This window comes from Girardinichthys multiradiatus, chromosome X, assembly GCF_021462225.1.
Source record: "Girardinichthys multiradiatus isolate DD_20200921_A chromosome X, DD_fGirMul_XY1, whole genome shotgun sequence".
NCBI lineage: Eukaryota > Metazoa > Chordata > Actinopteri > Cyprinodontiformes > Goodeidae > Girardinichthys > Girardinichthys multiradiatus.
The window spans coordinates 31,222,526-31,250,476 of NC_061817.1; the positions used below are offsets into that span (position 1 = coordinate 31,222,526).

Consider the following 27,951-nt stretch of genomic DNA (forward strand, 5'->3'; position numbering starts at 1 on the left):
AGACAGACACAAACACAGCAACAGACATACTCAGAGGCATCTGCATACACAAACATGCACAAACACATACACATCGAAATCACAACCCGCTGCTGCTAGCACAGAGAAGGGTTGAACAGATGTTGAGGAATTTAAGATGCAAAGGGGAACTGGGACTCCCCCTCCCCACCTCTGCTCACACACACACATGCACATACACACACCCTGCGCTCCACCTTAGCATGCCCCACCCCTCACATATGCACATGCACCCACACAACCAGTTTTACACTCTAACACACACAAATCTACATGTATTACCAAAAAAATTATGATAGATCTGCTTTGTCTCTTTCGATACGTTATGTATGGATGGTCACACATAGCTTACACATTTGCGCACAAGTGCATGCACAAAAAGAGACAAAAACACACATGTGTGCATGCATTGTGGCCCACATCCCCCTCCGGGCTGGCCCCACTCAAAAGGGGCACCATGTGGCACTCTATTCCCTCTGGCACGAGACTCCGGCTCTGCCAGCATTGCATTGTCTTCTGCCCGCTGGAGAGCACGTGCCCAAACCAAGGACCCTCTCACCGCTTTTCCTCTTGTTTACCGTACCCGAACTGAGATGGATGTCATTTGCTTGCTTTAGGTCTCCAAAGTGCACCGAAACCCAAGATGAATGAGGGTGTATGTTTGTGTGATGAAACACTTTTGGGAAATCTCGTTCCCATGCCTCATTGTCTGTTTTTTGTGTCCCGCCAACTTTCCGACCTTCGTGCAGCCGAAGTAGTAAATATTGTTGGAAGGTGCTGACATTGATAGCTGACAGTTTGAATCTCATTCTGGTAAAAGCCAACATTTACACCACAACTCCACTTTGCAAGCAGCAGCCATCCTCATAATGATGTGCCTCGACAGCTGAGCAGCTTTGCATTTTTTGTTTACCTCAGTGTTGGTTGATTCAGTGAGGAGTGTTACTTCCCTCTGATAGCAGCAAGATGACTGGTAAAAAATGTTTCAAGATAAAGCATGAATAAATATTTTTTGTATATATATTTAAAGTAAAATACTTACCCCTAAATTGATCCACATAAAGGTGATATCCTGTTGAACTTCCAGTAATCATGGGTCCTTATTCTGTTTACCCATCTTACTGGAAGTATGCTGGATGCTCTTAGGCTTTGTGAATGCAGCTGTTCGGAAGGACTGTGATTTTAATTATTCCCTACAGGGGTAATCCTGAAAATGATGTGTCAGTCTAGTTCTATTTAGCATAAATAAACATCCAAATCTGACTACTGCAAGTAAAAAAATCTATGTTTTTCCCATTCTTTAAAACCGCGCAAAATCCAATGAAATCTTTTTATTCAAATAATAATTTGACAAATAACTCTGTGTTGTTTTATGTAAATGATATAACTGATTTAGGTTATTTATATGGGTGAAAAGAGTAGGACTTTCCAAGCTATTGGAATTGGACAACAGTTTGAACATTTACGTGACACAAAAACTACCCATTCTGCCTCCGTTTTTGTGTTCTTAAAATATGTCTTTTCTTCTTTCTTTTATTCTAAACAGCTCTCTTTCCCAAACAAAACAGAAGAGAATATGTAATCACCGTAACAAATGCATTTAACTAAGAGCATTCGCTTCCCCTTCAAGGATTATATTAAATGTCCCTCACCAGCTGTGCCTCGACCACACACTTTTGGTAGCCATCAACAAGCTTCTGGCATAACTCTGGCTGGATATTTGACCACTCTTCTTGGCAGAATCGTCTGGCACAAACTGCCTTTTAGCATAGTCTATACATTTTTGAAGTCAGTTTTGAAGTCAGGGATTTGGGAAGACCATTGCAGAAGCCTACTTTAAGCCTGTTTTATCCATTTAAAAAACAGTTTCAATATGTATTTGAGGTCATTGTCCTGTTGTAATACCTAATTGTATCGAAGTTTGAAAGTCTCACCTGGACTCATCCAACCATTTTTCTTTAGATTGTGTCCAAATAGCCTAGTCTTTGCCTTGTCTGATCTTAAACTTTTTCTCCATTAGAAAGTTAGCTTGCCTATGTGGGAGGCTGAAAATAGCAATCAAACTTGGAACAGGTGCACATTTCTCGGTGAGCACCCTCTCAGTCTATGCTGACGTAAAACTGACTACACTCAGGACAGTTTCACAGTTGATCTGTGGCTCTCTGACATTCTCCTCTCATTTGTAACTCCAAAAATTCCAAAGGGAGAATAAACTGCATCTCTCCAATATGTAAAAAACAAAAGAAAATTATCTACATTGTTGTAAGTCTTGTGACATTTAAACAATCACACTCAGGAAATGTTTTATCTAACCAAAAATAAGTACCAGTAAGCAAACATACAAAACCAACTTCACAGAAATTACACAACCAAACCAGCAGCAAGACATTTTGAAAAGTGTTAAACAGCTATCCATCAAAACCACAGTTTAGTATGAAAACCACCGAGTTTAGTCTATTAAGGTTCTCATTAAGCATTGCACATAAGTTAACCAAAAATCTTCTCTTATGTGCTGGGTCTTCTTTTAGCCATATGATCCAAATTTGCATTAAAACTTCATATTAAACCTCATGTTGAGCTGCAAGGTGGTGCAGTTTGTAGTACAGTTGTCTTGCAACAAGAAGGTCCTTGTTCGGCTCCTGGCCTAGGATCTTTCTGCATGGAGTTTGCATGTTCTCCATATGCATTTGTGGGTTCTCTCCAGGTCCAGTCAAAAACATGACAGTTAGGTTACTTTGTCTCTCTAAATTGCCCTTAGGTGTGAATGGATGTGTGCATAGTTGTTTGTCCTGCGCGTCTCTGTGTTGCCCTGCGATGGAACGGCAACATGTCCAGGGGGTATCCTGCCTCTCGCCCGTAGACGGCTAGAAATAGGTACCAGCTCCCTCCTCCGTGACCCTGTATAGAAAAAGCGGGTATAGAAAATGGATGGATGGACTTCACATTAAGAATGGTATAGTATATTAACAGCCTCTCAGTTTCTAAGTGAAGTCAACTCTACAATTAAAACACACAGACTGAGCTCTGATTGGTGGTCCCTATATTGGGCACAGCTTGTCAGAAAGTTTATGGTTGCAAAGCCCACCCACTTAGAGAAACAGTGTGGTTGGTTGGTTGGTTTAACTGTCATTCAGGACACATATCCCATACAGGTAATATTGCAAGGCCATCAGATGACAGTTCTCAGGGGCTGGGACTTGACTGATCTCAGAATATAACCATGCAGTATTGTTGTGGTATGGATGTGCATCTTTATTTCTAAGTAATCTGGAAGGTCTAATTTTTGTGTGTCATGGCAAGAAGGCAAAGTTTGGGCTCCAGACATGTTCCCACATGTAAAGCACAATTTTCAACCTTTGGATCCCCGATGCCTTAATTTGCCGACCAAATTTAAAGGTAGTAATTAAAAATCCATAAGAGTAATTTGTTAAAATCCAACATGTAAAAAATCTGAAAAATTGCCTTTGAACCTAAATTGGATACTTTTAGTTGGTTTTATTGCAAACCTTGAAGAGACCATTTTGTTTTGTTGGCTTGCTTGGTCTTTGAGTGTTATATGCTATGAACTGATTGTCAAATGTCAAGGTAAAACTGGTGTGGGGGGCTGAGTTTAGGGGTGCTGTTAAGTCTTAAAGTAGATATAATGTTCTGCAAAAAGAGTACATAATAATTTGCTAATTAGCTACACCAATCCCTGGCTGGTCTTTTGATAATAAATGGCTTCAAAAGATTTTCTTATCTTTTTTAAATCTGAATTTCTTCTTCTTAGGTTTTTGAACATCTTGGATAACAGTGATCCACTGAGTATTGGTCAATTAAATAATTTATGTCAAACATATCATTTATTGCTGCCAGAAATATTCTACCAATGGTAGTCATGCAGGTTGACTACGGAAAGGGATACAGGTCTTGTTAGGGGTTAAAGGATAAAACAATCTGGAACTGTTAGCACTACCTATTAAAGGTGTTATTGAAATGTATTGATATATTTGGCCTTGTAAATATAAATCTGATCCTGCATGGATGAGAGAAAATAAACATTGAGCACCCAAATCTTATTTTTTTTTAAATCATCGCAGTTGTTATAGGTTAACTCCATATATGATTGATTAGAAAGAAATGTTGCATGATTAGTAAAGCACAGGACATTACTAAACCGAAAACATCGTAAGATTTAAAAATCAACGTATTCAAAAAACAAGTCTGTACATTAGTTTTTAAACCTAACACACAAATGTTGTGTTTTGTATGAACAGTAGGCTATGGCATACTAAAAATCATTAGTTAAAAACTCATTAGGTGATGCTGTGATTCCACAGTTTTTTCCCAGAGGCTCGTTGAAGGGAAGAAGCTCCGTCCTTCCTTCCACCACACAGCTGCTCTGAGCAGAGAGGGGCTCTGCGGGGCTCTGAGTAGCTTTAGCTCTATGTGCTTGGGTGAGAATTAGCCAGCTTTAGTGCTCGCCTTGCCTGCTAATCCATTAATCTGGTGATGCTGAGGAGGGAGACTCTGGAGGAAGACATGGTGTGTCAATCCACGTCTTCACATCTCTTTTGTCACATGCAGGCAAACAGAAAACAGCAAAAAGTTAGCTGTTAAGAGTCTAAAGCACCTTAACAAATTAGAGTCTAATATTCTACATTAGATGCTGGATGTTTGCTCTTTCTTCTCAATATTAATGCAGCAACTTCCATGTTTATTTTAAGATGTCTAAATCCCTTTTTTCCCATTATTGCTCTTTGCAATCAAACCTTTGCTCCTTAAAGGTGAACCAATTTTTATCTCCAGATAACAGATTACAAGTATTTCATACGGTGCTGAGATCTACAACATAGCAGGTTAAATTGCAAATAGGAAAGCTCATCTGCCAATTTTAAATGCTGCTCCCAATTTGTTTTCCCCAATACATACTTACTAAACTCCGAATCCTGCATCCTGTACATGGACATCACTCCGGGCCAGGGAATCTATTACTATGTGAAAATAGAACATAAAAACTTCCTGGGTCTAATTCTCTGAATATTCTTCAGAAATTTATCAAAACTGTGCTTCTTACCTCCGCACTGGGTACTCCAGCTGTGTCTGTCTGTAGTTTAGACCCAGGTAGGTTAGTGAGCTGGCTGCTGTGGCAACTAGAAGCATGGCTGGGAATGAAACAAAAAATTAAGCCAACTGACCAAGAAAAAAGGTCCCGGACTCTGACTTCATGAACTTTTGCTTTTTTTTTTTAAAAACCTGGAAAAGTTTCCATTCTATCAAAGGGGCAATACAGAGATACATGAAACATACAGCCATCTACACACCCAGTCCCACCCAAGGCTAGTTTAGAGTAACCAGTTAGCAAAGCATGCACATCTTTAGACAGTGGAAGAAAAGTCCATTCATGCAAACAGAAAACAGAAAAACATCACGCAGGGAAATAAACTTTTCTTTGATACAACATATGTAAATATCTGGTTCATCTGCATCTGCTGAAGATGTTTTTGGAGAGAAAAGATTATGATTCAGTACTTGTCTTTTTGTATCACACATGCACAGGAGACCACAAATTAACTGACCACAGATGTCAAATTCAATATTTAGCTTTTTTTTCTGAATCTGGCTAGCTTTGTCTTGATTTTGACTGTCAGTCAAATGCTGAAAATTTGTAATTACTGTGATGAAATGTTAAAGATGTCAAACAAAGAAAGGACTGCAGCTGATTTAGGAGAATAGCTGGCCATGCTTTGAATTTTCTATAATGACATATCCTAATCCATTATTGGCACCCAATGTATGGGGCATTGCATTTTGGATCTTTTTTGCTATTTTGCAGAATGTTATATTTTGAAATGATGGAAATAAACTTGTTTAAATAAAAAATGGATAATTGTTCATTAGTTTTCTATTTGGTATTGAATTCAGCCTTTAGATGAATAATATTGAAAAGTAAAGACACATAGGAATTAAGAATAATTTCTTAGCTTAATACAGCAGAAATTTGAATAATTATGAGGCTGTGCTGTAAAGCCAATGCTGAAAAATAAACACCTCCAATATATTTCATGCCCACTCAATTTTTCCATTTCAGTCACAGGCTCTCTATCTCTAATCCAGCCCTAGCTTACCCAGACTAATATGAGTTGGAATACAAGGACAGTTATATTGATGGCACAGAGAAATCCTGTATTTTTTATGTGAATGCTTACATTTTACTGCACTGGGTCACAATTTTCAAGTAGCACCAAACCATAATTACAGCAAAGGTTTTTAAGATCGAAATATACAACTACAGCCGATGTGGAATTGCCTGATTATTAGAGTATACCTCTGATAATGGCATATGAATAACAAAGCTTCCAAACATGTCAACATTGTCATGAATGTGGGAATTGCCTGGTACGGATTGTGCAACCACACGATAATGAAAGGCTAATGTGCCGGGGCAGAAGGGATGTTAATGCCATCCTAATTCCCCTTTAGCTTTGAGGGAGGCTCTCTGTCCTGAGCCTGTTAATCTGCACCTCTTAAACCTTCAATCCGGGAATATTTTACACACACACACACACACACACACACACACACGCACACGCACACACACACACATGCAGGCACAGACACAGTCAACCTGCTGCTGCCTTGTAAAAAAAATTAGCACAAACCTGTCACACCTCTGTTTGCCTCCCTGTCTCCATCTCTGAGACACATGTGACATATTGCCCGCCTGCAGCGAGATTCTTCCCCATGAGCGGCATTCCAGAGCAGGCCGTCCCCAGGGAGCATGACAGAGAGAGGGGCCCGGGCAGAGGTGGAAGTGGGGGCAGTTAACGGGTAGTGGGAGGGGAGAGGCAGAGCAAAGGGCTTGTTGATGCAAAGGCCTTGATGGATGATTAGAGGCTGCCCTCCATGCTCTTCATCAAGTGTTGCGGCAGCAGGACAAAGATGAGCAGTAAGCATCATTACTACTCCTGCAGGTATTTACTGCCCATAGATATGAACGGGGATTCAGATACACCTATGCAGTACCTAGCAAAAGTATTCGTACCATGGAAATTGTTTACATATTTTGCCTTGTTATAACTACAAACTGTGATGGTCCAACACAAAATTTGTGTGATGTTTGTGAAGTGCATAGCTTTTAAAGGTTTGAAAAATAAAAATCTGAAAACTGTTGCGTTCACGTGTATATTAAGCCACATTGTGCCAATACTTTGTAGAACTACCCTTATTTAAGGTGACAGCAGAAAGTATTTTGGCTCTAGCTCTACACACCCAGAGACTGAAATTTTTGCCCATTCTTTTTTGCAAAATAACTCAAGCTTTGTAAGGCTGGATGGAGGACATCACTTTTCAGATTTTGCCATGTGTTTACAATTGGATTTGGTTCTGAACTTTTGGGCTGTTCCAACATGTTCTCTTTGATCTATCTACTCAAGAAATTTGCCACCTCTTACAGATTTTCTTCTAATATTGCCCTGTTTTTAGTTCAATCCATCTTCCCATTAGCTTTGATCAGTCTTCCTTCCCCTGCTTGAGAAATGTGTTTCCATATCATGATGCTGCCACCACCATGTTTAATAGAAGGGAACCTGTCCAGGGTGATGGACAGTGGTAATTATAGGCCACACATTTGTGGGTCAACCAGTTGAATTTTGGTCTCCTTCTTCCACATTTTTGTTGTAGCCCTTACATGACCTTTGGCAAACTGTAATTTGGACTTCTTATGACTTTCTTTCAATGGCATAAAGTGCGCAATTATTAGTTGTCCTTTGAACAGATTCTCACAACTGAGCTGTTGATCTGTTGCTCTTCCACAGGCCTTTGGCTGCTTCTCTAATTAATGCTTTCTTTGCCCAGTCAGTCAGCCAACCTTGGGATATCATTTTATAACCTTACCCTGATGTAAAGGTCTCCACAACTTTATTCCTAACCTGTCTGTTGTGTCCCTTGGTCTTCATGACCAAGGGACACAATGTTTGTTCACTGACGTTTTTGAACAAACAAAGGCCTTCACAGAACAGCTGGATGTACACTGAGATAAAATAACATACAAAGGTAGACTATTATTATTTTTTTTACTAATTAGGTGACGTCTGAAGGCAATTAGTTGCACTCAGTTTTATTTAAGCGGGTCTGGGCAAAGGAGGATTAATACAATTACAGTTATGCACTACTTTGTGTTGGTCTGTCAGATAAAATCCCAATAAAATACATTGCTGTTTGTGATTGTATCAAAATAAAATGTGAATTAATTCAAGACGTATCAATACTCTTGCACAGTCCTGTAAATTAACTCATTCCAGCGATACTTCTTCAAGATTTCATTGGAAAATATTGATTAACCTTATATTTTCTGTGTTAAAGGCAGGTCTGGCTCATTTGAAACAGGTTATGCAGTGTATGCATATTTGGAGAGGTTTAAAATTGTACAAAAAGGACACAAGGCATTTAGCTGCATGTTAGTTGCTAAATTCACAAAATTATGTGTGAAAAAATTAAATATTATTTGATATTTATTCATGCTGTTTGAAAGAAAGCATTTTCCCATCACTACTGATCTGAACCAATTTTTTGTTCCTATTTTCTCACTGCAGAATCACATCAGCAGAAATGTTTAAGCTGTAGTGTTTTTTATTCCAAGCCTTTCCTTGGTGATGTGTTTTGATGGTGCATATCTTCTTAATGAGAAGAATGGGGACTTTTATGGAGACGCTGGGTGTGCAGAGGTGCATTTTTGTCACATATTATCTTATCATTTCCCCCTCATTCTCCTCATTTGTCCTCACTTCTCTCCTCATCCTCTCTGTCTCCTCTGTTAATATTTAATTTGCCCTGCCGTATTAGCAGGCTGGTACATTAACCAGCGGTGCCAGTCGAGCTCTCTTCTTGTGGCTGGCTGTATAAAAATAAATACACTCTAGTTGTAATGAACAGATGTCACAGAATTTCAGCATGCCCATCTCCTCCTCCTTCTCCCATTCTCCTCCTCCTCCTCACAGTCAAACACACTTCATCCTCCTCCTCCTCCTTGTTTTTTCTGTTGATGCATAAAGAGACACATGCATGTTACACTCCTGCATGTGAGAAGAAAAAGAGCTGAAAACCCTTGACCAAATGAGGGAGCATAGGACCTTTTAAACATGTAATCCCCAGTGAGTGCTCTCCAGCAGAAGTTCATGCATGGCAGATTATGTTCTTCTTTCTTATTTCCATCTCTATTTCCTCTCTCCCGCTCTCTCTGTTGGTGAGTATATCTGTTAGTCTGACAGCAGGCTGACACTGTGGTCATTTTACAGGCTATTTTCATGGAGGCCCTTTCATCCACATCACGGAACCAGCCTGTCATCCACAATCCCCGGCGGTATCATCAGGACCCATTTTATGAGCAAGGGTAGAGCTTGAGTGTACTAGTGTGTGTGATGGTGTGTGTGTGTGTGTGTGTGTGTGTGTGTGTGTGTGTGTGTGTGTGTGTGTTTGTGTGTGTCCATCCCTGTTGTCACTCCAGCTCCTTTTTTTCTCACTGAGCGTGTGCCAGCTCTCTGTGTTTTCTGGCTGACAGCAGTGAAGGAGAGACGATTGTTCTCTACCTACCCAGAGACCCTCCCCTGCCAAGAATGGGATGAAAATCCTTTCTTTAGTGCAAAGTCCTCACAGCCGGGCATCTCACAACAAATCACGCACACACACCATCACTGCTCAGGGTGGGATGGTGATACCAGGGTATAAAAGTCACTTAGACATGCAGGGATCTGTTGCAAATGGAGTAGGCCATAGGCATAAGCAAACTAAGTTCCTGCATAAGGGCCATAGGCCAGCAGGATGCCCCCAAGAGGCCTTGATTTGTCATACAGTGTATTGGTGTGCTGCTCCAAGTCAAATTTTCCAAGAGTCGAATTTAAAATACAACAAGAAGGTCCAGAAAAATCACAGTTCCAACTGAGAAGTCGATTGTTGTCCAGCAGCTCTTGGTTTGATATCCAATATGACTGCTATGCATATAAAACTTCTGACAGTTTGTATCTCATTAAACCAACGATACGATATGTAAACATGTTCCTGTAGAGTCTGAATATATAACATGGAGAGAAATAAATTGTTATTGTCGTGTATTGTCAGTAGTACTTAGCACTACAGTAGTAGTTAACAAATCCCAATGCTCCTCTTACTTGCTGTACTCCAGTTTGACATTCTCACGCCTTTCTCATTCCCATTCTCATTTCTCATTCTCATGCCTGAGTTGTGATTTCCGAGATGAATCAAATGCACAGTAAATCTCAGAACCTGTTTAGTTCTTGCTTGTTGTCAGGTTTAGTCGTTTTTTTAAAGTAACTCGACTGTTTTTGGAGTCATTTGTTTTAAAGAATTTTTGATTATTTCCCAAAAGTTAAACAATTTCTGCAGTACAACCAGTTGAACATGGGCCCTCATTTTCAGCTTTTTTGAGTCTGTACTGAAACACTGTATGTTTTGACTGCAAGGACAAATAAGCAAGTTAGAGAAATAGCCCATTCAGTTTAATTCATTTGGTCATGTAGGTAAGGGGGCTTGAGATTAAAATCTCTTTAGGGCCTCATGCCACGTTTTTGCTGCAAAAACACACTTTAAACTGTCCAAATCTTCCTATGTATGGATGGAAATAATTCAAATCAAATTGTTCAGCAATTAAATAAACCATGTTTCTAAAAATCGCAGATGGTGCCTTTTTTCTTACTGATTGACTAAATTAAAGCCAGTTTGTGTTTTCAAAACATTCCAGCATGGCTACCTATTTTAACTCTGATTCCAGAAGTGTTTTGCAAGCCAAGTCTTTACGACCTTTAGTTTTAAATATAGCTTTTAATTTTAGCTCCCACACAAAAGATGAATGTAAATTCCGAGTGCAAAACAGCAAGTCAGATTGCGGCTTTTGGTCGATTTTTATTTACGGAATTGTTAAAACATAATTTTGACAATAATTGAAGTAATTTATATAATAAAATAAAAGCAGACTGGAATTAAAGATTTGTTTCCACTGAAAAAATACAACTAGTTGGTTACTCTGGGTGCAGAGTTCCTTGGGTGCCTCCAGGTAATATGTTTTAGAACTTAACTAGGATGACTTTGCTTTTACACAAGTAAGAAGGAAGGTGATGATTGTTTTAGCTTTTTAAGTTTTTGATTTCACAAGATTTAAGTTAAACTGAGGCCCACATTTGGATGCATTTCAAGCATCAAATTACTGCTTTATCTTGTGACATCATGGGAAAATCAAAATAAATCAGCAGAAGCATCAGGCAGAGATTTGTGGGCCTCAAGAAGTCTGGTTCATACTTAGGTACAGTTTCCAGTTGCCTGAAGATGCTATAGTCATCTGTTCGAGCAATTATGCACATGTACACCATGGGAATATCCAGCCATCAGCCATCCATGAGGGAGTTTTTTTTCTGTTCCCAGAGATTCACGTATTTAGTTGTGTAATCCATGTATCAACCCCAAAACAAAAGCAAAAAACCTTATGAAGATGCTGGCAGAAGAAGGTCAGCGAGACTGTCATTATCCAAAGTGAACGAGTTCCGTAACTGACATGATCTGAAAAGGCCATTTAGCCAGGAAGACGTTTGGGATGCAAACCGATATGAAAACTTTGGGCCAATATTGATATCCGACATTAACATTGCTGTTATGGCCTTTAACTGATATTAACCAATATTGACCAATATAATTTATATAAATTACATATATTTCCCTACCCTTTCGGGGCCGTGAGAAAAGATCCACACTGCTGTCATAGCTTCTCTGCTTTAGCACTACAATCCTGCACTGCATCACTATCACTGCCACATGCCCCAACAAAAACCACATGGCCAACCTCCTCCCCTCCCCCTCCAGAAACACATAAACAAACAGCAACAAGATGGAAATAAACAGCGGTTATTAACACTGGCCCAGTTTTACTTATAGGACAGATAAATATGTAAAAAAATGAATAACATTGGCAAATTCCAATGTGAATGTTAATGTCTAATATTAAAAAGTCAGATTACAATTTGGGAATGCACTTGGAGACAAAAAGCTTAATTTTCAGAGACATGTCCTGGGATCTGATGAAGTGTTTCACCACAATGATCATTTTTACATTTTGAGAATAAAGGAAACTTGCAAGCCTGGGAAGACCATCCTAACTGTGAAGTATGGGGTGGCAACATCATATTGTGTAGGTGTTTTGTTGCACGGAGAACTAGGAAAATGGCATTATGTGGAAAGAACATTATGCTGAATTATTGCAATAAGATACCAAGGCATTACCCAAGAATTTAAAGCTGGGGCCCAAACAGATAATGACACTAAGAATACCACCAGTTTCATTACAAAGTGACTTAAGGGTATAAATAAATAAGTGTTCTGCAGTGGCTTCAATTGCGAGGGTGTGTGCTAGCAAAGCGGCTCAAACCTGACTCAAATATCACCAGTTCTGTGGGGAGGAATAGTCTAGTTCGAACTCCCAGCAAACTATTGAGACCATTGTTACAGGGGCCCAAAATGTTTGATTTAAGTCATACAGTAAAAACCAAAAACAAATCATTTTGGTGTGTGTGAATAAGTATGAGATAATTAATTAATCAATTATAAACAAATAAATATACGACTGGTTGGTTATAGTCAAAGTTATAGGAGTAGCTACGTCTCTGACCCCCCCTTGGTGCCGCCTCTGCAAACTTCTTGGTAAAAGTTTAAAGGAGGTCTGAAATGAAGATGCGTGTGATGGCAGAGGAGGCGGGCAGCGCAAGATTAAAGGTAACGGAGATGGAGGGATGAATGAATGGAGAAGCAAGATGAAAGAGGGAAATGGGGAAGAGGTTCGGAGGTCGTCTGAGGAGGAGTAATCAGTGAGGTGGATGCGATACCATCTGACAGGTCCAGCTGGGAGACTGCCCGCCCCGAAGCGCCGCAAACTGGTCAATATGGAGGCCAATTACTGCTGCCCATGTGACCAGGGCATCGTGCGACCCTATCATAACACAAAGGCTTGCACGCCTAGAAACGCGCGTACCCGTGCCATCTGTGCAGACCAGTAATGCCCCCCACCCCTTCATCCTCCATATCTGATCCAGTTGCATTTATATTTAACCTCCTAAACAGCGGGCAAGACACACCCCATCTCCGGACCCTCCGGTGCACAGCGCATCTGGACTTCCAGGAGGATGATGAGGAGCTGTCGCGAAGGTTCTCTTCCTGAACATCTGGAACCACACAAACCTACCTGGCCACTCTCCAAAGGGCCTCAAACCTACCTGGCGCTCACCCGAATCTCCACCTCTCTCTCAGCTCTCTTTGCGCGCGACCTCCTGCTCTTCTTCCTCTTCCTCCCCCTCTTCACCAGGAGCCAGGCCCCTGGCGAATCCTCCAGCTGTAGTTCAGCTGGCCCGCCTTTACACTCGACCGCGCCCTTATTGCGTGACACCAAACAGATGTTGTGGAATTTCCCGTGAATGGACTGCTTCCCTTGCCTGACACTGTTAAGGATGTTGGCCAAAGTGCGCACGTTAAGTTTCCTCTTTGCACATGTGGCGCATTTTGCTATCTGTTTTGCAGGTGCCAGAGAAGTTAACAATCTACCTTGTTACATGTGTTTCTCCTTCAGAATATGAAATATTTGAATACACGAGTTATCTGCGATGGAGTGGCAAGTTTAAGCTGCGGCCATCTCGTTTTGTCCCTGACAGATTGAAAATGCTCACCATCTCCTGACCAGATTACATTCCGCTTCACTGCACTGAATAATCACATTTTCCACACTTTTCTCTGATTTTTGAAGAAAAATAACATTCCGTTATTATTTTAACTCGACGTTAATTGGAATTCACACCATAGTACTTGTGACATTTTGATAATCGCACTTTTGACTGTTATGTCGGACAAACACTCCTGATTTTTTCCCCCTTCTTACCAAGTTGAGTGAGAAAATGAGTGGGCATGAACATGATAATTTAAACAGCGAGATTCATTCACTCACTTTTCATCCTGAGTGGAGCACGGAGTGTCACTGGAAGTTTTTTATTTGTTTTTATATTTTCCTTAAACCTAATTGTATGTAAATTTAACACTTCTCAATTAAGTGAAATTAGAATGAGCACTTACAATTGTTTAGATGTTTGTGCAAGTGTCTAGTCTAAGTATTTATTAAACTATTTCTTCATGTAACCGCATTATGATTACGAACAGTTTTTGACAATAAATAATTCGGAGATTTTGTCATGTAAATAGGTGAAACGCTCTGGTAGCCTACTTGTTTTTATTCAAATAAATCATATCTTTGATCTTTTCAGAGCTTTAGCAATTTTGACGCTCACCTGGTGATTTCTTTTTTATGTTTAGTCGTTGTTTTTTTGTGGTAATTGGTCTTTGCATGTGTGCCACCAGACTCATTTGTTGCAAGGTTAGAACATGTCAACAGTCGAATGCTGAGGATGCAACACCCGCTTCTTTCAACGCTTGAGCTCATGTAAAACACAGCGTTAGAGCGGAATATGCATATTTATGGCGCAACTCACAAAAATGTTGTATGTTTATGAGAGTGTGTGTTTCAAAGGGCTACTCAGGATGAGCCTCTCCTCTCTCTCGTTTTTAGGCATTCCGGATAATGAACAGATGCTGCAAAAATTAAGAAAGAAACATCGACTCCTCCCAGCAGTGCCACTTTGGCCCGGTGAACCGCGGCGCACTGCCGCACGCCGGGCTGTCCTCCCCGGAGCTCCTGGTGCTACTGCTAGGGAACATTAAGGGACTTGGCACGATTCTCCTCCGCCAGCCTGCCAGCCTTTCCTCTTCCTCGCTCTCACCGGACTTCTGTGGAGGATGAGGAGGTGGTGCTGGTTGTAATAGTGGCGCATTCAGGAGGTATTTTTGATAGATGCCCTCTCCATTGCTGGCTCGTTTCACTTTTGGACCAACTCCTGCAGAAATCCATGCAGCATTTCTCCCTCTCCCTTCTGCTGATGAGGGGTCTAAAAGTTACATAAAAGTGGAAAACAAAAATAAAACAAAAATAAAAACCAACAACAACAACACAGAGAGACGACCTAACAGCTTCCTTGGCTTTTTGAGCAAACCTGAAGAAACCCCGCGGGGTTACTGGTTTGATTCCCTGCAGGGAGTCCCACAGGTGGAAATATCTGCCAAGCAGAACAGGTTGTAAACTGTGTTACAAAACAAACCGATTAACCTACAAAATATAACACAAGGAGTTAATATTGTTCAGTGAGTCAGCCAAATGCGTCCTAATCTACAAAATGGGCCAAATGTCTTTAAAAAAGCTGTTGTACAATATAGAAAAATAAATAATCTGCTGCTTAACGCAATGTTTCAAGCATTGTTACAATTATTTCGGAACAGAAGTGCAGTCTTCGGAAGCCTAAGTTCACGTACTTTGATTACTTGATGCTGTATTTTATTTTCTTTGGGTTTTGCAATCCACAGCTTAAAACTTGCATATGGTTGTTTTTCCCTTTCATTTTCCTGTTAAAACTGTTTTTAATTAGAGCCAATTTTAAAAGTGATTTTGTTCTTCAGCAGAAGGGAACCAAGTGAGTTGTTTGGCCCCAAATATCCATATTTATAAAGGTGCATTAGGAAAAAAAAAAAAAAAACCGTGGACCTACAGATATAAAAACAGACAATTGTGATCAATAAGCAGTTTAATAAGCAGACCAGGAATACAATTAAAAGATGGGCTGCGAAGCATTTTCGGTTTATTTTAAACAGAAAGGAAGCATTTAAACACTTGCACTTATTAATCAAAACCCGCTAACAAAGGTCTGTGCCTTGACCGCACACAGCGCCGTGGACATTTTGGGGAGAACATATGGGTCCCGGGGCAGCGCTCCAAACCCAGCCGGGGTGACAACGGCTGCCCCCTGCACTCCTGTGAGTGGGAACATGTGTTTGGACCCCACCAAAAAATATATATATTTTTTTAGATTCACAACACAAAACCTTTCCTCTGCTGCGGATGTTAACGTCAATTTTACATTATTTTTTTAAAATTCCATATCAATTAAGATTTTCGGTTTTATCAACACGAATTAATGACAAAATAAGGTATGAAAGAATCGACAGCGAATTTTCCATTTTCCATTGAATAATTAACAAATAAATGAATTTCATCTACAGCTGAATTACTAATTGGAAATATGCACCGAAAGATTTTCAGATTTGATTAAAATTCGTTCCGGTCTTTCTATCTCTCATAATTCAAGTTCTTTGAAACCGGTGAAAAAATCATTTATTTCCTTTCGTTTTCTTATATATTTGTACTTTTGAAACATAAACTTTAGAGTTAACTATCTTCTAAAATGTTTTCCAGCCGGCTAAATCAAAAAATGTAACAAAAATCAGGAGCTCTCCGTGTTGCTGAGAAACATTTTGTATTTTTGTTGTAACTTTAGTGGTTTTCAGTTGCCACTCTGATGCTCTTAAAGTGACCTATTGGCATCATTTAATCACCTGCTGTTTGTAAGGTGGGTAAGCAATGATCAGCTTGAATAACCTGCTGAACGTCTCAACTCGAATAAAAAAAAATATTGTTCAAGACGGCTACAAGATTATGTTGTATCCTCTGTGCCAAAAAAGGAAAAAAAATATATATTTTTACGTCATTAGAAAGGAATGAGATAGAACCTTCTCCCTCCTTTCTTATTTATTAACATTAATTGCCCCCATGCTCAAAGGAGCTCCTGCAGGTTGCGGCTCACCAAGCTATGCCAGCCTCCCTCTTCCAAATTCTTTGCAGGAACATTTCATAATAAAAGAAAGTGTAATAAATGAATATCTGCTTTTATCTGTATTTGCTGGCATGGGTACGCGCATGTTTAGCTAGTGTATATATGTATAAAAAATAATACAGTTTCACAGTCTCATTTATTGTTATTTTATTTTACCACACAGTCAGCTGAATACAAAGTTGAAAGATTTTAATTTCTATGAAAAAAAAAAAAGAAAAAGTGACCAGCAACACAGGGGTTCTTTCATTTCCTTGAACTATTAACAATAATTACAAAATAAATAATAAAACACGTGCAGTAATAATGATAATAATAATAATAATAATAACAACAGATATTAAAGAAACATAGGCAATAAAGCAAAAATACAGTGTAATGACCCTGTTAGACTAACAAAACAATAGAAATAAATTAAGTGAGAAATATCTTCCATGGTCAGTTCCAGTGTATTTTAAAGTGTTTGAATTCAATTGACGATTTTGTTTGTCAGATTTCTTAACTGTGATGCCAGTGTGTGTGTTTGTATGCGTGTGTGTGTGTGTGTGTGTGTGTGTGTGCAGCAACAGTGCTGTCATTGGATCAGTGTCTTTCTGGGCCTTTTACTGCCTTGCTTCGTGCTCTCGTAGGGTTTTGCATAGATGCCAAACGACTGATTTCCTGGCGGAAAAAATATACAATTCATTTTCATAAAAACAACCCAACTAACACATCTTCTATTTTTTTTTTTTTTAACAACTCTGCATTTGTTTTTGCACTCCTGTTAGATTTTTTTATTTTATTTTGTCCCTTGCAGGTGATGTTGTCTTTATTTTTCCTTTATAACATAGTCACCATGATTGGGGGAGTGTTGCTGTATAGCCAGCGATGTAGTGGTACAAGAAAAAATGTGTGGAGGTGAAATAGGACGTCCTTCCATCAAAATGCATACAATCACTAATACAAACACAAATCACACATGATGAATATCATTTCAAACCCTATTGTTCTCTTTTTAATGCGGTTTGTTTATTAAATCCCATTGAAATGCATGTCAATTTCAAAGGATGGAAAGCTTTTATAGCGCAAAAAGATGTTGTAGAAATTCCACTACATCCCTGACTATAGCAAAACAGACTGGATATTGACAAGTAAAGGGAAAAAAACACCAATTAAAACATGAGTGACAGGTCTTATTATTGTTATTATTATTGTTTCCAGGATACTGCCTGAATCCTGGCGGGCTTAGTCCAAAAGTGTGTCGAGGGTGGATTGTTGACAACAAGAGGACGCACGATGGGCTTCACTTTTTAATTGTGGAAAAAACGCGTTCAGTTCATCATACACGGGGGCCCGCTCGTGGTGTAAGTGCATGTCGTGGTAAGGCAGGCCGTTTTCAGAGTGAATGCCGCTCCGGGCCCCTGAGGAGCCAAACACCAGATTGTGGCTCCCTGCGGGTCTGGAGCCAGGCAGGCCAGAGTAATGCATAGAGTAGTGGTATCCCTTCTCGTTTTCCGGGGAACCAGAACCTTGGTGCTTCAGGGAAAAGTTGCCGTTGATGCACAATGGCGGGCTGACAGGGCCCTCATACTCGGGGCTGTTATACTCCGGCGATCCGCTCCCACCGTACAGGGAGTCGTACGCCGAGCAATAACCGTGCGTCCTCAGCGGATGCGAGTTCGAGCCCGGCTGGCAGTGGGGACTGGACAGACGCGCGCACTGGTACGGGTAGGAGTGCATGGAGAAGGAGCCGGAACTATACCTGCCCCCGTCCTGACACTGTTGCTCAGTGAGGAAGTTTCGGGAGTTCAGCTGCAGGCATCCCGCCACCAGGTTGGTAGTGGGCTGAGAGAGCCCCTTGCACAAGGTCTGGACGTAGGAAACAAGGTCAGGCCTTTTCCCAGAGCGTAGTATCTCTGACAAGGCCCATATATAGTTCTTTGCCAAACGCAGCGTCTCGATTTTGGACAGTTTTTGTGTTTTGGAGTAGCAGGGCACAACTTTACGCAGATTGTCGAGTGCAGAGTTAAGGTCGTGCATCCGGGTCCGCTCTCTAGCGTTGGCCTTTATCCTCCGCACCTTGGAGCGCTCGATCCGGGCCCGGGTCATTTTGCGCTTTTTAGGGCCCCTTTTCTTGGGCCTGTCACCCTCAGTATCCTCACCATCCTCACCGTCTTCTTCCGCGTCGTCGTCCTCGTCGTCATCCCCGGCATGCTCAGAGTGCGTCCGACTGCTTCCCCTCAGGTCAGAGGCCTCCATGTCATCCTGCGCATCCTGATCCTCGTCTTTGATTTTTTGGTCCTCTCCATCGCTGTCTTCCGCCCAAGCGGAGTATTTTTGCACGTCGGGAAGCAACGAAGGATCACTGAAAAGCCTCGTCAACATTGTGAATCTGCAGGGAGGAAAAAAATAGACTCAGAGGGAGTGTGGGAGAAATTCGGTTGCAACGGCTTCTATTTAGAAAAAAAACTTGTGTTCCGCTGCACAATTCATCCTAAACAGACTATAGGCTTGTTATATAGTATTATTGTTTTACTGTAGCATAAATCAAAAGTGTAAAATAAAGGGGCATATTTTCTACACAACTCTAATGAAGAATTTTGAGAAATTGAGTCTCGACGCTTTCGACCAGTTTACAGCTGGACGGATCCCCATTTAATTCCCTGCTGTCACTGGTTTGCCCTGTCGCGTCCTCTCGCAGCGGGTCCCAGCGGCAGGGGCCACGTTACAGGTCCCACGGGGGTCCCTGCTTTCACTCCTCCTGACGCCCATATATACTTCTGGCTGCATTCCAGCACTATTCATCCACTTCGCGCACATCAGAGCAGAGAAAATAGATTATTTTATTGCTCCGAGGAAGATTTTACTATATAAGCATTTGGCAGATATGTAATATATTTAATGGTCTGTATATATATATATATATATATATATATATACTTTCCTCTTAACATGTTACATTTATATTGCAGCAGCAGTGTGGGCTCTGATGCTCGCTTAATTACCTCGGGGGCTGTGCCAGGGGCAAAATCTAGTTTTTAAATCACAGGCTCGGGAGGTTTCCACAATTAGAGAAAAAAAACCCCGCAACAACATTTAATTAACAGAACATGCATATTGCACGAAATGGATTTCACACATAATACAGTATGCACGAGTGCGTGATTTCAGATTTTACAAATGGAAATCGCTTGTATCCTTTTAGCTCTCGTTAAAAATATAAAACACTGAAGTCCTGAGTGTTTTTGAATAATGACTGGAGACTGAAAAAGTGGACAAATAGATATATATCAAGCCTGTCACGGTCAGTGGCGTCGTCCCACCCTTTCATTTGCCCCGAGTCTGAACGTGCAAATCATAAAAAAAAGAAGAAAAAGAAAAAAGAGAAAAAATTATCAATAGTTCTCCCAATAAGCTTTCATGGACCTCCTTATTTCAAACCATGGAGCTGATAAAAAAAGAAGAAAAAATCTCTTATTGTCTCTCTTGTTGTCTTTTGTTTATCAGATCATCATCGTCCGAGCGCAGGAATCTCGACAGCAAATCAGTGTCCAACATTATAAACTGCTACCAGGGTCTACTCCAATCCTCAGGACTGATTCCCTGAAAAACGATCCAAGAGGGGGTGAAACTGGCACAGGCCGTCTATCTAATAGCTTTTATTATCCAGGTAGCTTCTGGTGTCAGAAGTTGAAGGGCAAACCTGACAGTGCCACATTATTGCCAAGCTACGAGCCCGACCAGGCTTGTGCGATCCGTGTGATATTTGTTCTTAAAGCGCTTGCATTGCGTTAGATGGATGCGAACCTGCTAGAACAATTAGATGATTAGATCTCCATATGGATCAATGCCAAAAGAGCCTGCGAATTACAAGCGACTTGCGTGCGTAAAACCCCAACAGCCATCAATTAGAACCATATTCTCATTTAATCTGCTTGATAAATTATTCTTCAACATTTTGCATTTAGGATTTTGTATTTCTATTTTATTTACTTCTGTTTTTAAATTTTTAATGTGACTTACCTTTGCTTTCGCTTTTCGCGGCTGATGGGAGGCAAAAACCGAGAGGAAGAAAACCATGCGCTTTGGTTTCAAACCATCTTCAGGGACGCACGAGCGAGCGAAGCACCGCTCTTCGTCAGCTTGCAGGTGCAGGATGCGCGCGGATGTCGTTTACTGTTGCTGATGGGTCGCACGGTGCGTCCTCCTGTCCCGGCGTCCTGGCGTGTCTGCGTGTGCATGCGTGAGGGCATGTATGCATGGATGTGTGTGTGAGAGAGAGAGGGAGAGAGAGGGTTAGTGTGTGTGTGTGTCAGTGCACGTATGGCAACCGTGAGCTACCGGGGAAGGGGTTACATACCAGCTATGGCTGTGATGCCAGCGCCCATATGGCTGGCACGTCACCGGCAAGAGCCATCACATGAGAGCCCGGTGATTGACATGCGCCCGCATTCGGAGAGATTTGCCCTCCCGGGGGACGAGAGACACACAGAGTGAAAGAAGGAAAGGAGAGAGAGGAGGAGGAGGAGATGGAGATGGTGGTGGTGGTGGAGGAGGAGGAGGAGGGCTTCGCCATCTGTCACCGCGGCAGCGCTCACACAGCCAGAAAAAAAAAACAAAAAAACGAGGAATAACAGAAGAGAGAGGGAGAAAATAAAATGGAGGAACAACAAAACTCATCCTTTCTGACCTGAGCTGCTGCCTCCAGACATGTAGGCCACTTTTTAAAATCCAAATTTCTCATCCACCTGCCAAACTCACTGTTAATGACCAATAAGTGAGTGGGATGCTGCAATCACCACAAGAAAGATGCTACTAAAAGCCATACATATATACAGACATGTGAGTATAGTGAGGTCAGTGTATAATCTGGCAAGATCAGCCTCAGTTTCATCTGTAAAATATGTTCAAGTGACTGTATAGTAAATAAGCCATGACGTCTTCCTAATCAGAAACAAGTGCAGCTATGAAATCCATTAAACAAGCAATCAATTAAACAATTAATTATGTTCATCTACATGTTATCACTTTGAAAAGATGAAAAACAATGCTGCATTAAGCCCATTATAAAACTCTTCACTAAATGAACACTGGGTAAACTGGGTTTAGTTCTGATTCACCCTCCAAACCATATTTTATTCCTTCATGCCTGAGTGGGAGCAGGGGGGGTGGGGATGCATTATAAGTGCATTAAGGCCAGGGAACAGAAGGCATATTGTTTATTTATTTTCCTAATTGGATCAAATTATACCTTCATGAAATTCAGAGGAACGGCAACCAAAACCAATTGTGATTTGTTCTGACTCTTCTGGGCCTGGCTCCGGCTGAGGCCGACCCACTTGCCAGAGTCCCAGATGAAATCATATTAAAACGTGTAACACTGCACATGCAGCTGAACGTTTGTGGGTAGCTGCTGTCTGAAATCTTGTGTTTTCTGCAATGTTGAGTGAGGGCTGCCTGCAGCGGAAAGCATCAGGAAGGAATGAACAGCGAGACCGTGAGACCCAGGTGTGCATGTCCACGAGGGATGTATGAAAAATGAGGAGGAAGAGGGGGTGCAATGGTGGATGACAGGGAATTGATGCTGGTTGGAGCTGGCAGAGGTGCCCAGGAACAAGGAGGAGGCATGTTGGCACATGAACAGAAGAGATGCAAGCATTCCTGGTTCTCTTTCGTGTGTCTGGTTTGCTGCATTGTGTTCTTCCCAGCTCAGAGATCTCTCTATTTAGGAGGTATTATCGAAGTTAATGTGGTAGAAATGAATTTGATGACCACAAACTCCAAGTTGGCACGAGGAGACCCACTGGGCTGAGAGAACAGGGACCTGGAGGATGATAAATAGCTAATGGAAGCTCATCATGTCCTTGGGTTTGGGCCCGCCCGGAATCTCCTCCACAGACACAACTCTGGGGCCATTTCAGAGTTTGCAGGGGTCATCTGGGGGGTCACAAGCAGCATGACAGTAGTGACGAGAGAGCAGTGGTGCTGCACACTCACTAATGTGTCTCTTCCCTAATGTGATTAGCTCGGATGATAACCTGGCACTACCCCTGACCACGATGATGTGATTGTGTCAGCATGCAAGTGTGCAGAGGGGCATCACTACTAGCCAAATTGATGCCCTATTCTTCCTTAGCTGCACCATGGGGGGTGATGGGGGTGGGACAGCAACGGTCAAGAGAGAACAGTAGGGGACAGGGTTTATTCTCAACAAGTTCCAAACAACCTTCGGGTCACCTTGCCAAAATGAATGTTAAATGTCAACAGCTCGAGTTTAGCCAGCAGTGGGTTTAAAGCAACACCAATCAAGGAGAATTTGATCTGATATTAAAATGTCCAAGGAGAGCTTATTTGGATTTATGGCATTTTAGAATCCCTTTGTGTCCAGTTTGAAGGCGGATTAGTCTAGGTAGGGTCCACCTGCTGTGCTTTTCAGTGCATGCAGTCAACATGCAAAAACTGCAGCTCTATCTCTTTAAGATATCAAATCATCAAAGGTCAAATGACATCCATTCGCATTTCAAAGTCGTCCCCGATTTTCCTTATCTTTCACAGACGTGTGTAGTGATGACCTGCTCTTCGTTCTGTGAGAAGTGCAAACTTCCACATGTGCAGAAAAACACGTTCACATAGAACACACTATCATCATTCCCACCTCCCCCCACCAGACGCCCGGACCCCAGCTGCACTCTCTTCTCTTCAGCCCCCTAATTGCATATGCACAAATGCAAATGCCTATTAATTAATTACTTGACTAATTAGTGCAGTGGTATTTTAGGGCGATAAATCAAGTGGAGATGGGGCCGAGGACAGCAGGGCAGGAGGGAGACCGAAGGGAGTGCTCTTACAGTAGTGAGGTGTTGTGAGGAAGATCTGCCGGCACCAGAGCCCCTAAAGTCAGACGCTGCTTAAAAATGCTTGACTAGTGACTTAGTCAGGTGAGTGCTTTCTGTTGCAGAAAGATGATGCTGGAGTCAGAGACTCAGGAGAAGACATTAAGTCAGAAGTGACCTCTGCTCCTCCAATTGAGCTGTTTCCTGGCATGTAGCCAGACCTGCATACTCCCTGCATCCATTTTCACAAAGGTGGAGGCATCAGCTACACGAAAAGCTGCTCCTATTAATACAAATCTATCACGACTTGCACAATAGTTCAATGAAAGTGAACAGAGATCCTGATCTGATGATTGTGGCGTCTGTGATTAGAAGGTAAACAAATTATTCTGGCAGAATGGGTAGTTTTTGTATTCACTGGTGTGTGCACGGGTGTCTGAATGTGTGCCTGTAGGTGTGCCAGGCCCCCACCACAGATAGGTACCCATGGAGATCTCCGGACTGAAATATTCATTTCAGTTTGCTTGCCCAGACAGTGTGGTCCTAATTGCAGCATCAGAAAGCTCCACCTCTTCTTCTTGTCAAGGCTTGGCTGCAGCAGAGAAGGATCTCATCTGGGAGCAGGATGCTTTTGTAAGTAAATCTCTGTATGCCTCGGTGTGGATCTGTGCGCTCGTGAATCTGTCCTTCTTTCTGCTTTCGCTTATTCACAAATCCAACATGCAAGCTCAAGGAACAATTCTCTCTGTCCAATATTTTCATGTAATTTGTTAATTTTTTCTTGAATTTCAGGTTTCCTCATGCCTCATCCTCCATGTCTGTGAGAGAGTTTAGCTTGGACTGTTGATCTGTCTGTCAACCCATCTTATCCTGTCAATGCGTCTGTCCACAGGGTGAGTGTTTCATTAGTTTCTGTGCCAACCTTACCCATTGCCTGGCCAAGCCGAACCATCTTGTGGGATTTTTGGCTTTTAATTATAGTAAGAGAGGATTAATTATGGCAGTAGAAACAAGGGGCCATGCATTATTGATGCTATGAGTGAAGGGCTGGAGGGGGTAGAGGGTGCTAATTAAATCACTGCCCTACTGCCATGTCCTCCACTGTTTCTTCCTTCACCATGTCTTCCACCTGCTACATCCCTTACTTCATATGTCCCAATCCGCCAGACAAACACATCTTTTGCTTGGTTGTTTTTCTCAAAATCTTAGGAAGAAAGTTAAGCATAGTTTGATCATGCCGACATTTTCAGACATCCCCATAAAGCTTCCTGTTTTCTTCACCCTTACATTCAAAATTTAGGAAATTATTCCCTGTTGGGAGACTGCCTCCTTGAAGGGATCATTACTTTTGCAAAATGTCTTTAAATGATGCCAACAGTTAAAATGGCTTTCTATTTCAAATGAGAACCTCACTTCAATTAAAGCCTCTGTCTAGAGGAATGACATCTTTAATGGGAAAATGTAGGAAAAGGCTGCCATCTGGTGGTAACCATGAGAACAGCAGTTGTCAAAACTTTTTAGAATGAGTAGCCCCTCTGTTTTAAATTTTAAATCAGTACTACAACTTTTTAACCAATACTGCCACCAAAAGAAAGAAAGATTACATTTTCATCTATTACCTCTGAAAGTCCAAACATACACTGAAGTCAAAATTCAAACAGCGTTTCCTCCCTAACCTAATGCCAAAATCCAATATGGTGGCCGCATATTTACAATATGGTAAAAAAAAATGTACTAATAAACCATTTAGTTGTAGTTTCTGTAGTTTATATCTAATTAAATCTTGTCTATACACAAATACAGCTTCTATTAGTGAAAATGTTCCTTCAGTGTTTCAAAATAGAGAGAAATACATTGCGATTAACTTGTATTGCAAATACAATTTGTTTGGTTATTGAGGACACCAACTGGTACATTTTACAGATTCTTCGACTTGCAGCTAAAGCATAGTTGAGTTTAGTTTTATGATTTTCCAGATCTAACCTTCTGGGTATCAGTAATTTTGGACATGCCAGAGAGAATGAGAATGACTTTTTTCAAAAATATTACCCCTTTTACATTGTTTTATCTTCTGAGAGATGCCTTTTTTATTTCATATCAGAAACAAACTTCTTGGTTGAATTAAAATAAACTTAAACGTAAATCTGCCAGGGTATTAATAATTTGGGATTTGACTATACAAGCATATACAAGTTACTCATTAAAAATGTCAGTAATATCACCAGGAACTCGATCTTTTTTACAGTCACAGTACCAGACCCAAATCTGTTCTGTGTATTTTTGCTCCCCACATACAGAAAACCGATGAAGATTTATACCAGATTTTCACCAAATGTTCTCATTGTTATACAGTTAGCACTTAAATGAAGGCCGGTTGTGATCTTATGTTTGTAAAATTGGTGTTATTCATTTGTTAATTGAAGGGAATTAGGAAAAATTTAGTCTTTCTGACAGGCTGCTTTTAACAAAGTACCTATTTACCTTTACTAAGCAATTAAAGTTAGGTGGTTTAGTGAACGCAAAAATACCAGGCCAAAAAGACTCAGGTTGATTGACCATGACTGAAAAAGCAGATAAGGGACTTTCAGAAAGGCTGCAGGATTAAGACCACCTAAATGATGACAAATCCTTATTGCATGTTCTCCCTATGCTTGTGTGGGTTTTCTCTGGTTACCCTAGTTTGTTTTCAAAGTCTGCATGTTCATATGCATGTTAGTTGAATTGGTGACTCTAAATTGTGTGTAGACATGAGTGTGTGCATGGTTTTGGCCATGTGACCCATTCTCTGCTTGGACATGTTCAGTCTAAATGTGTCTCCTAAATTTACAAGCAACCGTTTAAACAAATTCAGATCTAAATGCAGATTTGATTAAAAAAAAAGTCTGATTTTTGTTTCAAGTAGTTTTTACCTGACAAGTAACCCCAGATCCTCTGTTTTTTTTTTTTTTTCCCATGTCCTTTCTCCTTAACTCTGTGATTGTAAGCACTGTTGCTTGCAGCAACATTGTCTTGATTTAACATCTGAGCCAGGGCCATTGCTCTGCTGCTTATTGGCTGCATAATCTCTCTGCGCAAGTGAAGGTTTTGTCTGGTTGTTCCACAGTCCAAAAACATGAATGGTATGGTAGTTGGAGCTTCTGAATTGCCCTTGAACATGTTCGTGAATGATTTCTTGTCTTGTTGTTGCCCCTGTTGACCCTGTTCTGGATTTAAAACTTCTCTCACCCACTGACCTCTTGATCAAGTACAGCCCGCCTTCAGTCCTGACAAATGATAAGCAGGCATTGCTGATGGATGTTTAGGCTATTGCTTGCAAATTCTAGATGAGTATCGGTTTTTAGTAAGCTTAACCTACATTTTGTTCTTACTCCTGCTCTTTTGGTGACACCTTGTAGGAAGATGAAGTGTAAGAACAGCTAGGATTTATTTAAAAATACTCTTCAAAGTCTGACTACATTGATTTAGATAGCACAATTAAAATATCACGGATCACAGCTTGTTGTGGACAACTGCCACTGGTGTATAACTTGCAAATAAAATAACATTTATAAACCTGACTTGTGTGACAAGGGTTCCAGTTGGTTTAGGGGCTCCAAGAAGATGCTTAGTTTGCTTGTTTTTGCTAGTGTTACCCACCCAAGTGGTTTGTAGATGACAGAAAAAGTGAATAAATAAAACACCTTTTCTTTGGAACGTGTTATTACATATGTAGACCAGTAGATGGAGCAAGTGCATCCCCTTTCAGACGGACTGAGACATTCCAGTTGGTGCTGAGAATCACTGGACGTGCAGCAATCCCAGGTAGCCTGACTGAGGCTTCTCGTGCGAATATAACCTGTTTATTGTGTGATGGGTTGCTTATACAACAGGATGGAGGGGGGATCAGTGAGGAGTCCCGTCAGGCGTTGACTGATGAGCTACACCTCTCCCTGCAGAATCACCACTTGTTACACTGGTACAAAACCTCTTTTGTAATCTTTTAATGTTTGCCCTGAAAATCCTCTGCAAACAGCTTATTACTGCAACAATCAACCAAAATATGTGGAGAAAATTAGACTACAATGAAAATGACGTGATGCAAACTATATGTTTTGATACCTACCCAGAATGCATTTGGGCGTTATAGTAGTTCAGGTATCATCTGTTGGAGGTCTACATTATTTTTATAACAGGGATGTTTTTGTGTCCTGCAGCTCCACTGCAGCTAGGGTTACTGCCTTTTTCTAATCTGACTTTGGAGCTGGCATGTTGTGTCTCCAGCGTCTGTGCGTGTGTGTATATGTGTTACTCTAGACGACACGTGTCAAACATTGCGTACATGTTGTCCCTGAATGCTGTAGGAGGTCTGACTTCTGACGCTGCAAGTGTGATTTATCTTCAGCAGG

At 41.1% G+C, this 27,951-nt stretch overlaps 1 protein-coding gene and 1 long non-coding RNA gene across 2 annotated transcripts; both read right to left on the reverse strand.

Moving 5' to 3' along the window:
- Positions 1 to 3,725: 3,725 nt before the first annotated feature.
- LOC124863583 lies at positions 3,726 to 5,803 on the reverse strand. Its single transcript, XR_007037162.1, has 3 exons — positions 5,075 to 5,803; positions 4,934 to 4,991; positions 3,726 to 4,568 (listed from the first exon to the last, which is right to left on the reverse strand). It is a non-coding gene; the product is annotated as an uncharacterized LOC124863583 (long non-coding RNA).
- An 11,086-nt stretch (positions 5,804 to 16,889) lies between these two features.
- LOC124862393 (neurogenic differentiation factor 2-like) lies at positions 16,890 to 21,197 on the reverse strand. Its single transcript, XM_047356279.1, has 3 exons — positions 21,094 to 21,197; positions 20,757 to 20,962; positions 16,890 to 19,125 (listed from the first exon to the last, which is right to left on the reverse strand). Exon 3 carries the CDS (start codon positions 19,116 to 19,118, stop codon positions 17,979 to 17,981), a length of 1,140 nt encoding a protein of 379 aa, XP_047212235.1. The 5' UTR covers positions 19,119 to 19,125; positions 20,757 to 20,962; positions 21,094 to 21,197; the 3' UTR covers positions 16,890 to 17,978.
- Between the last annotated feature and the right edge of the window lie 6,754 nt (positions 21,198 to 27,951).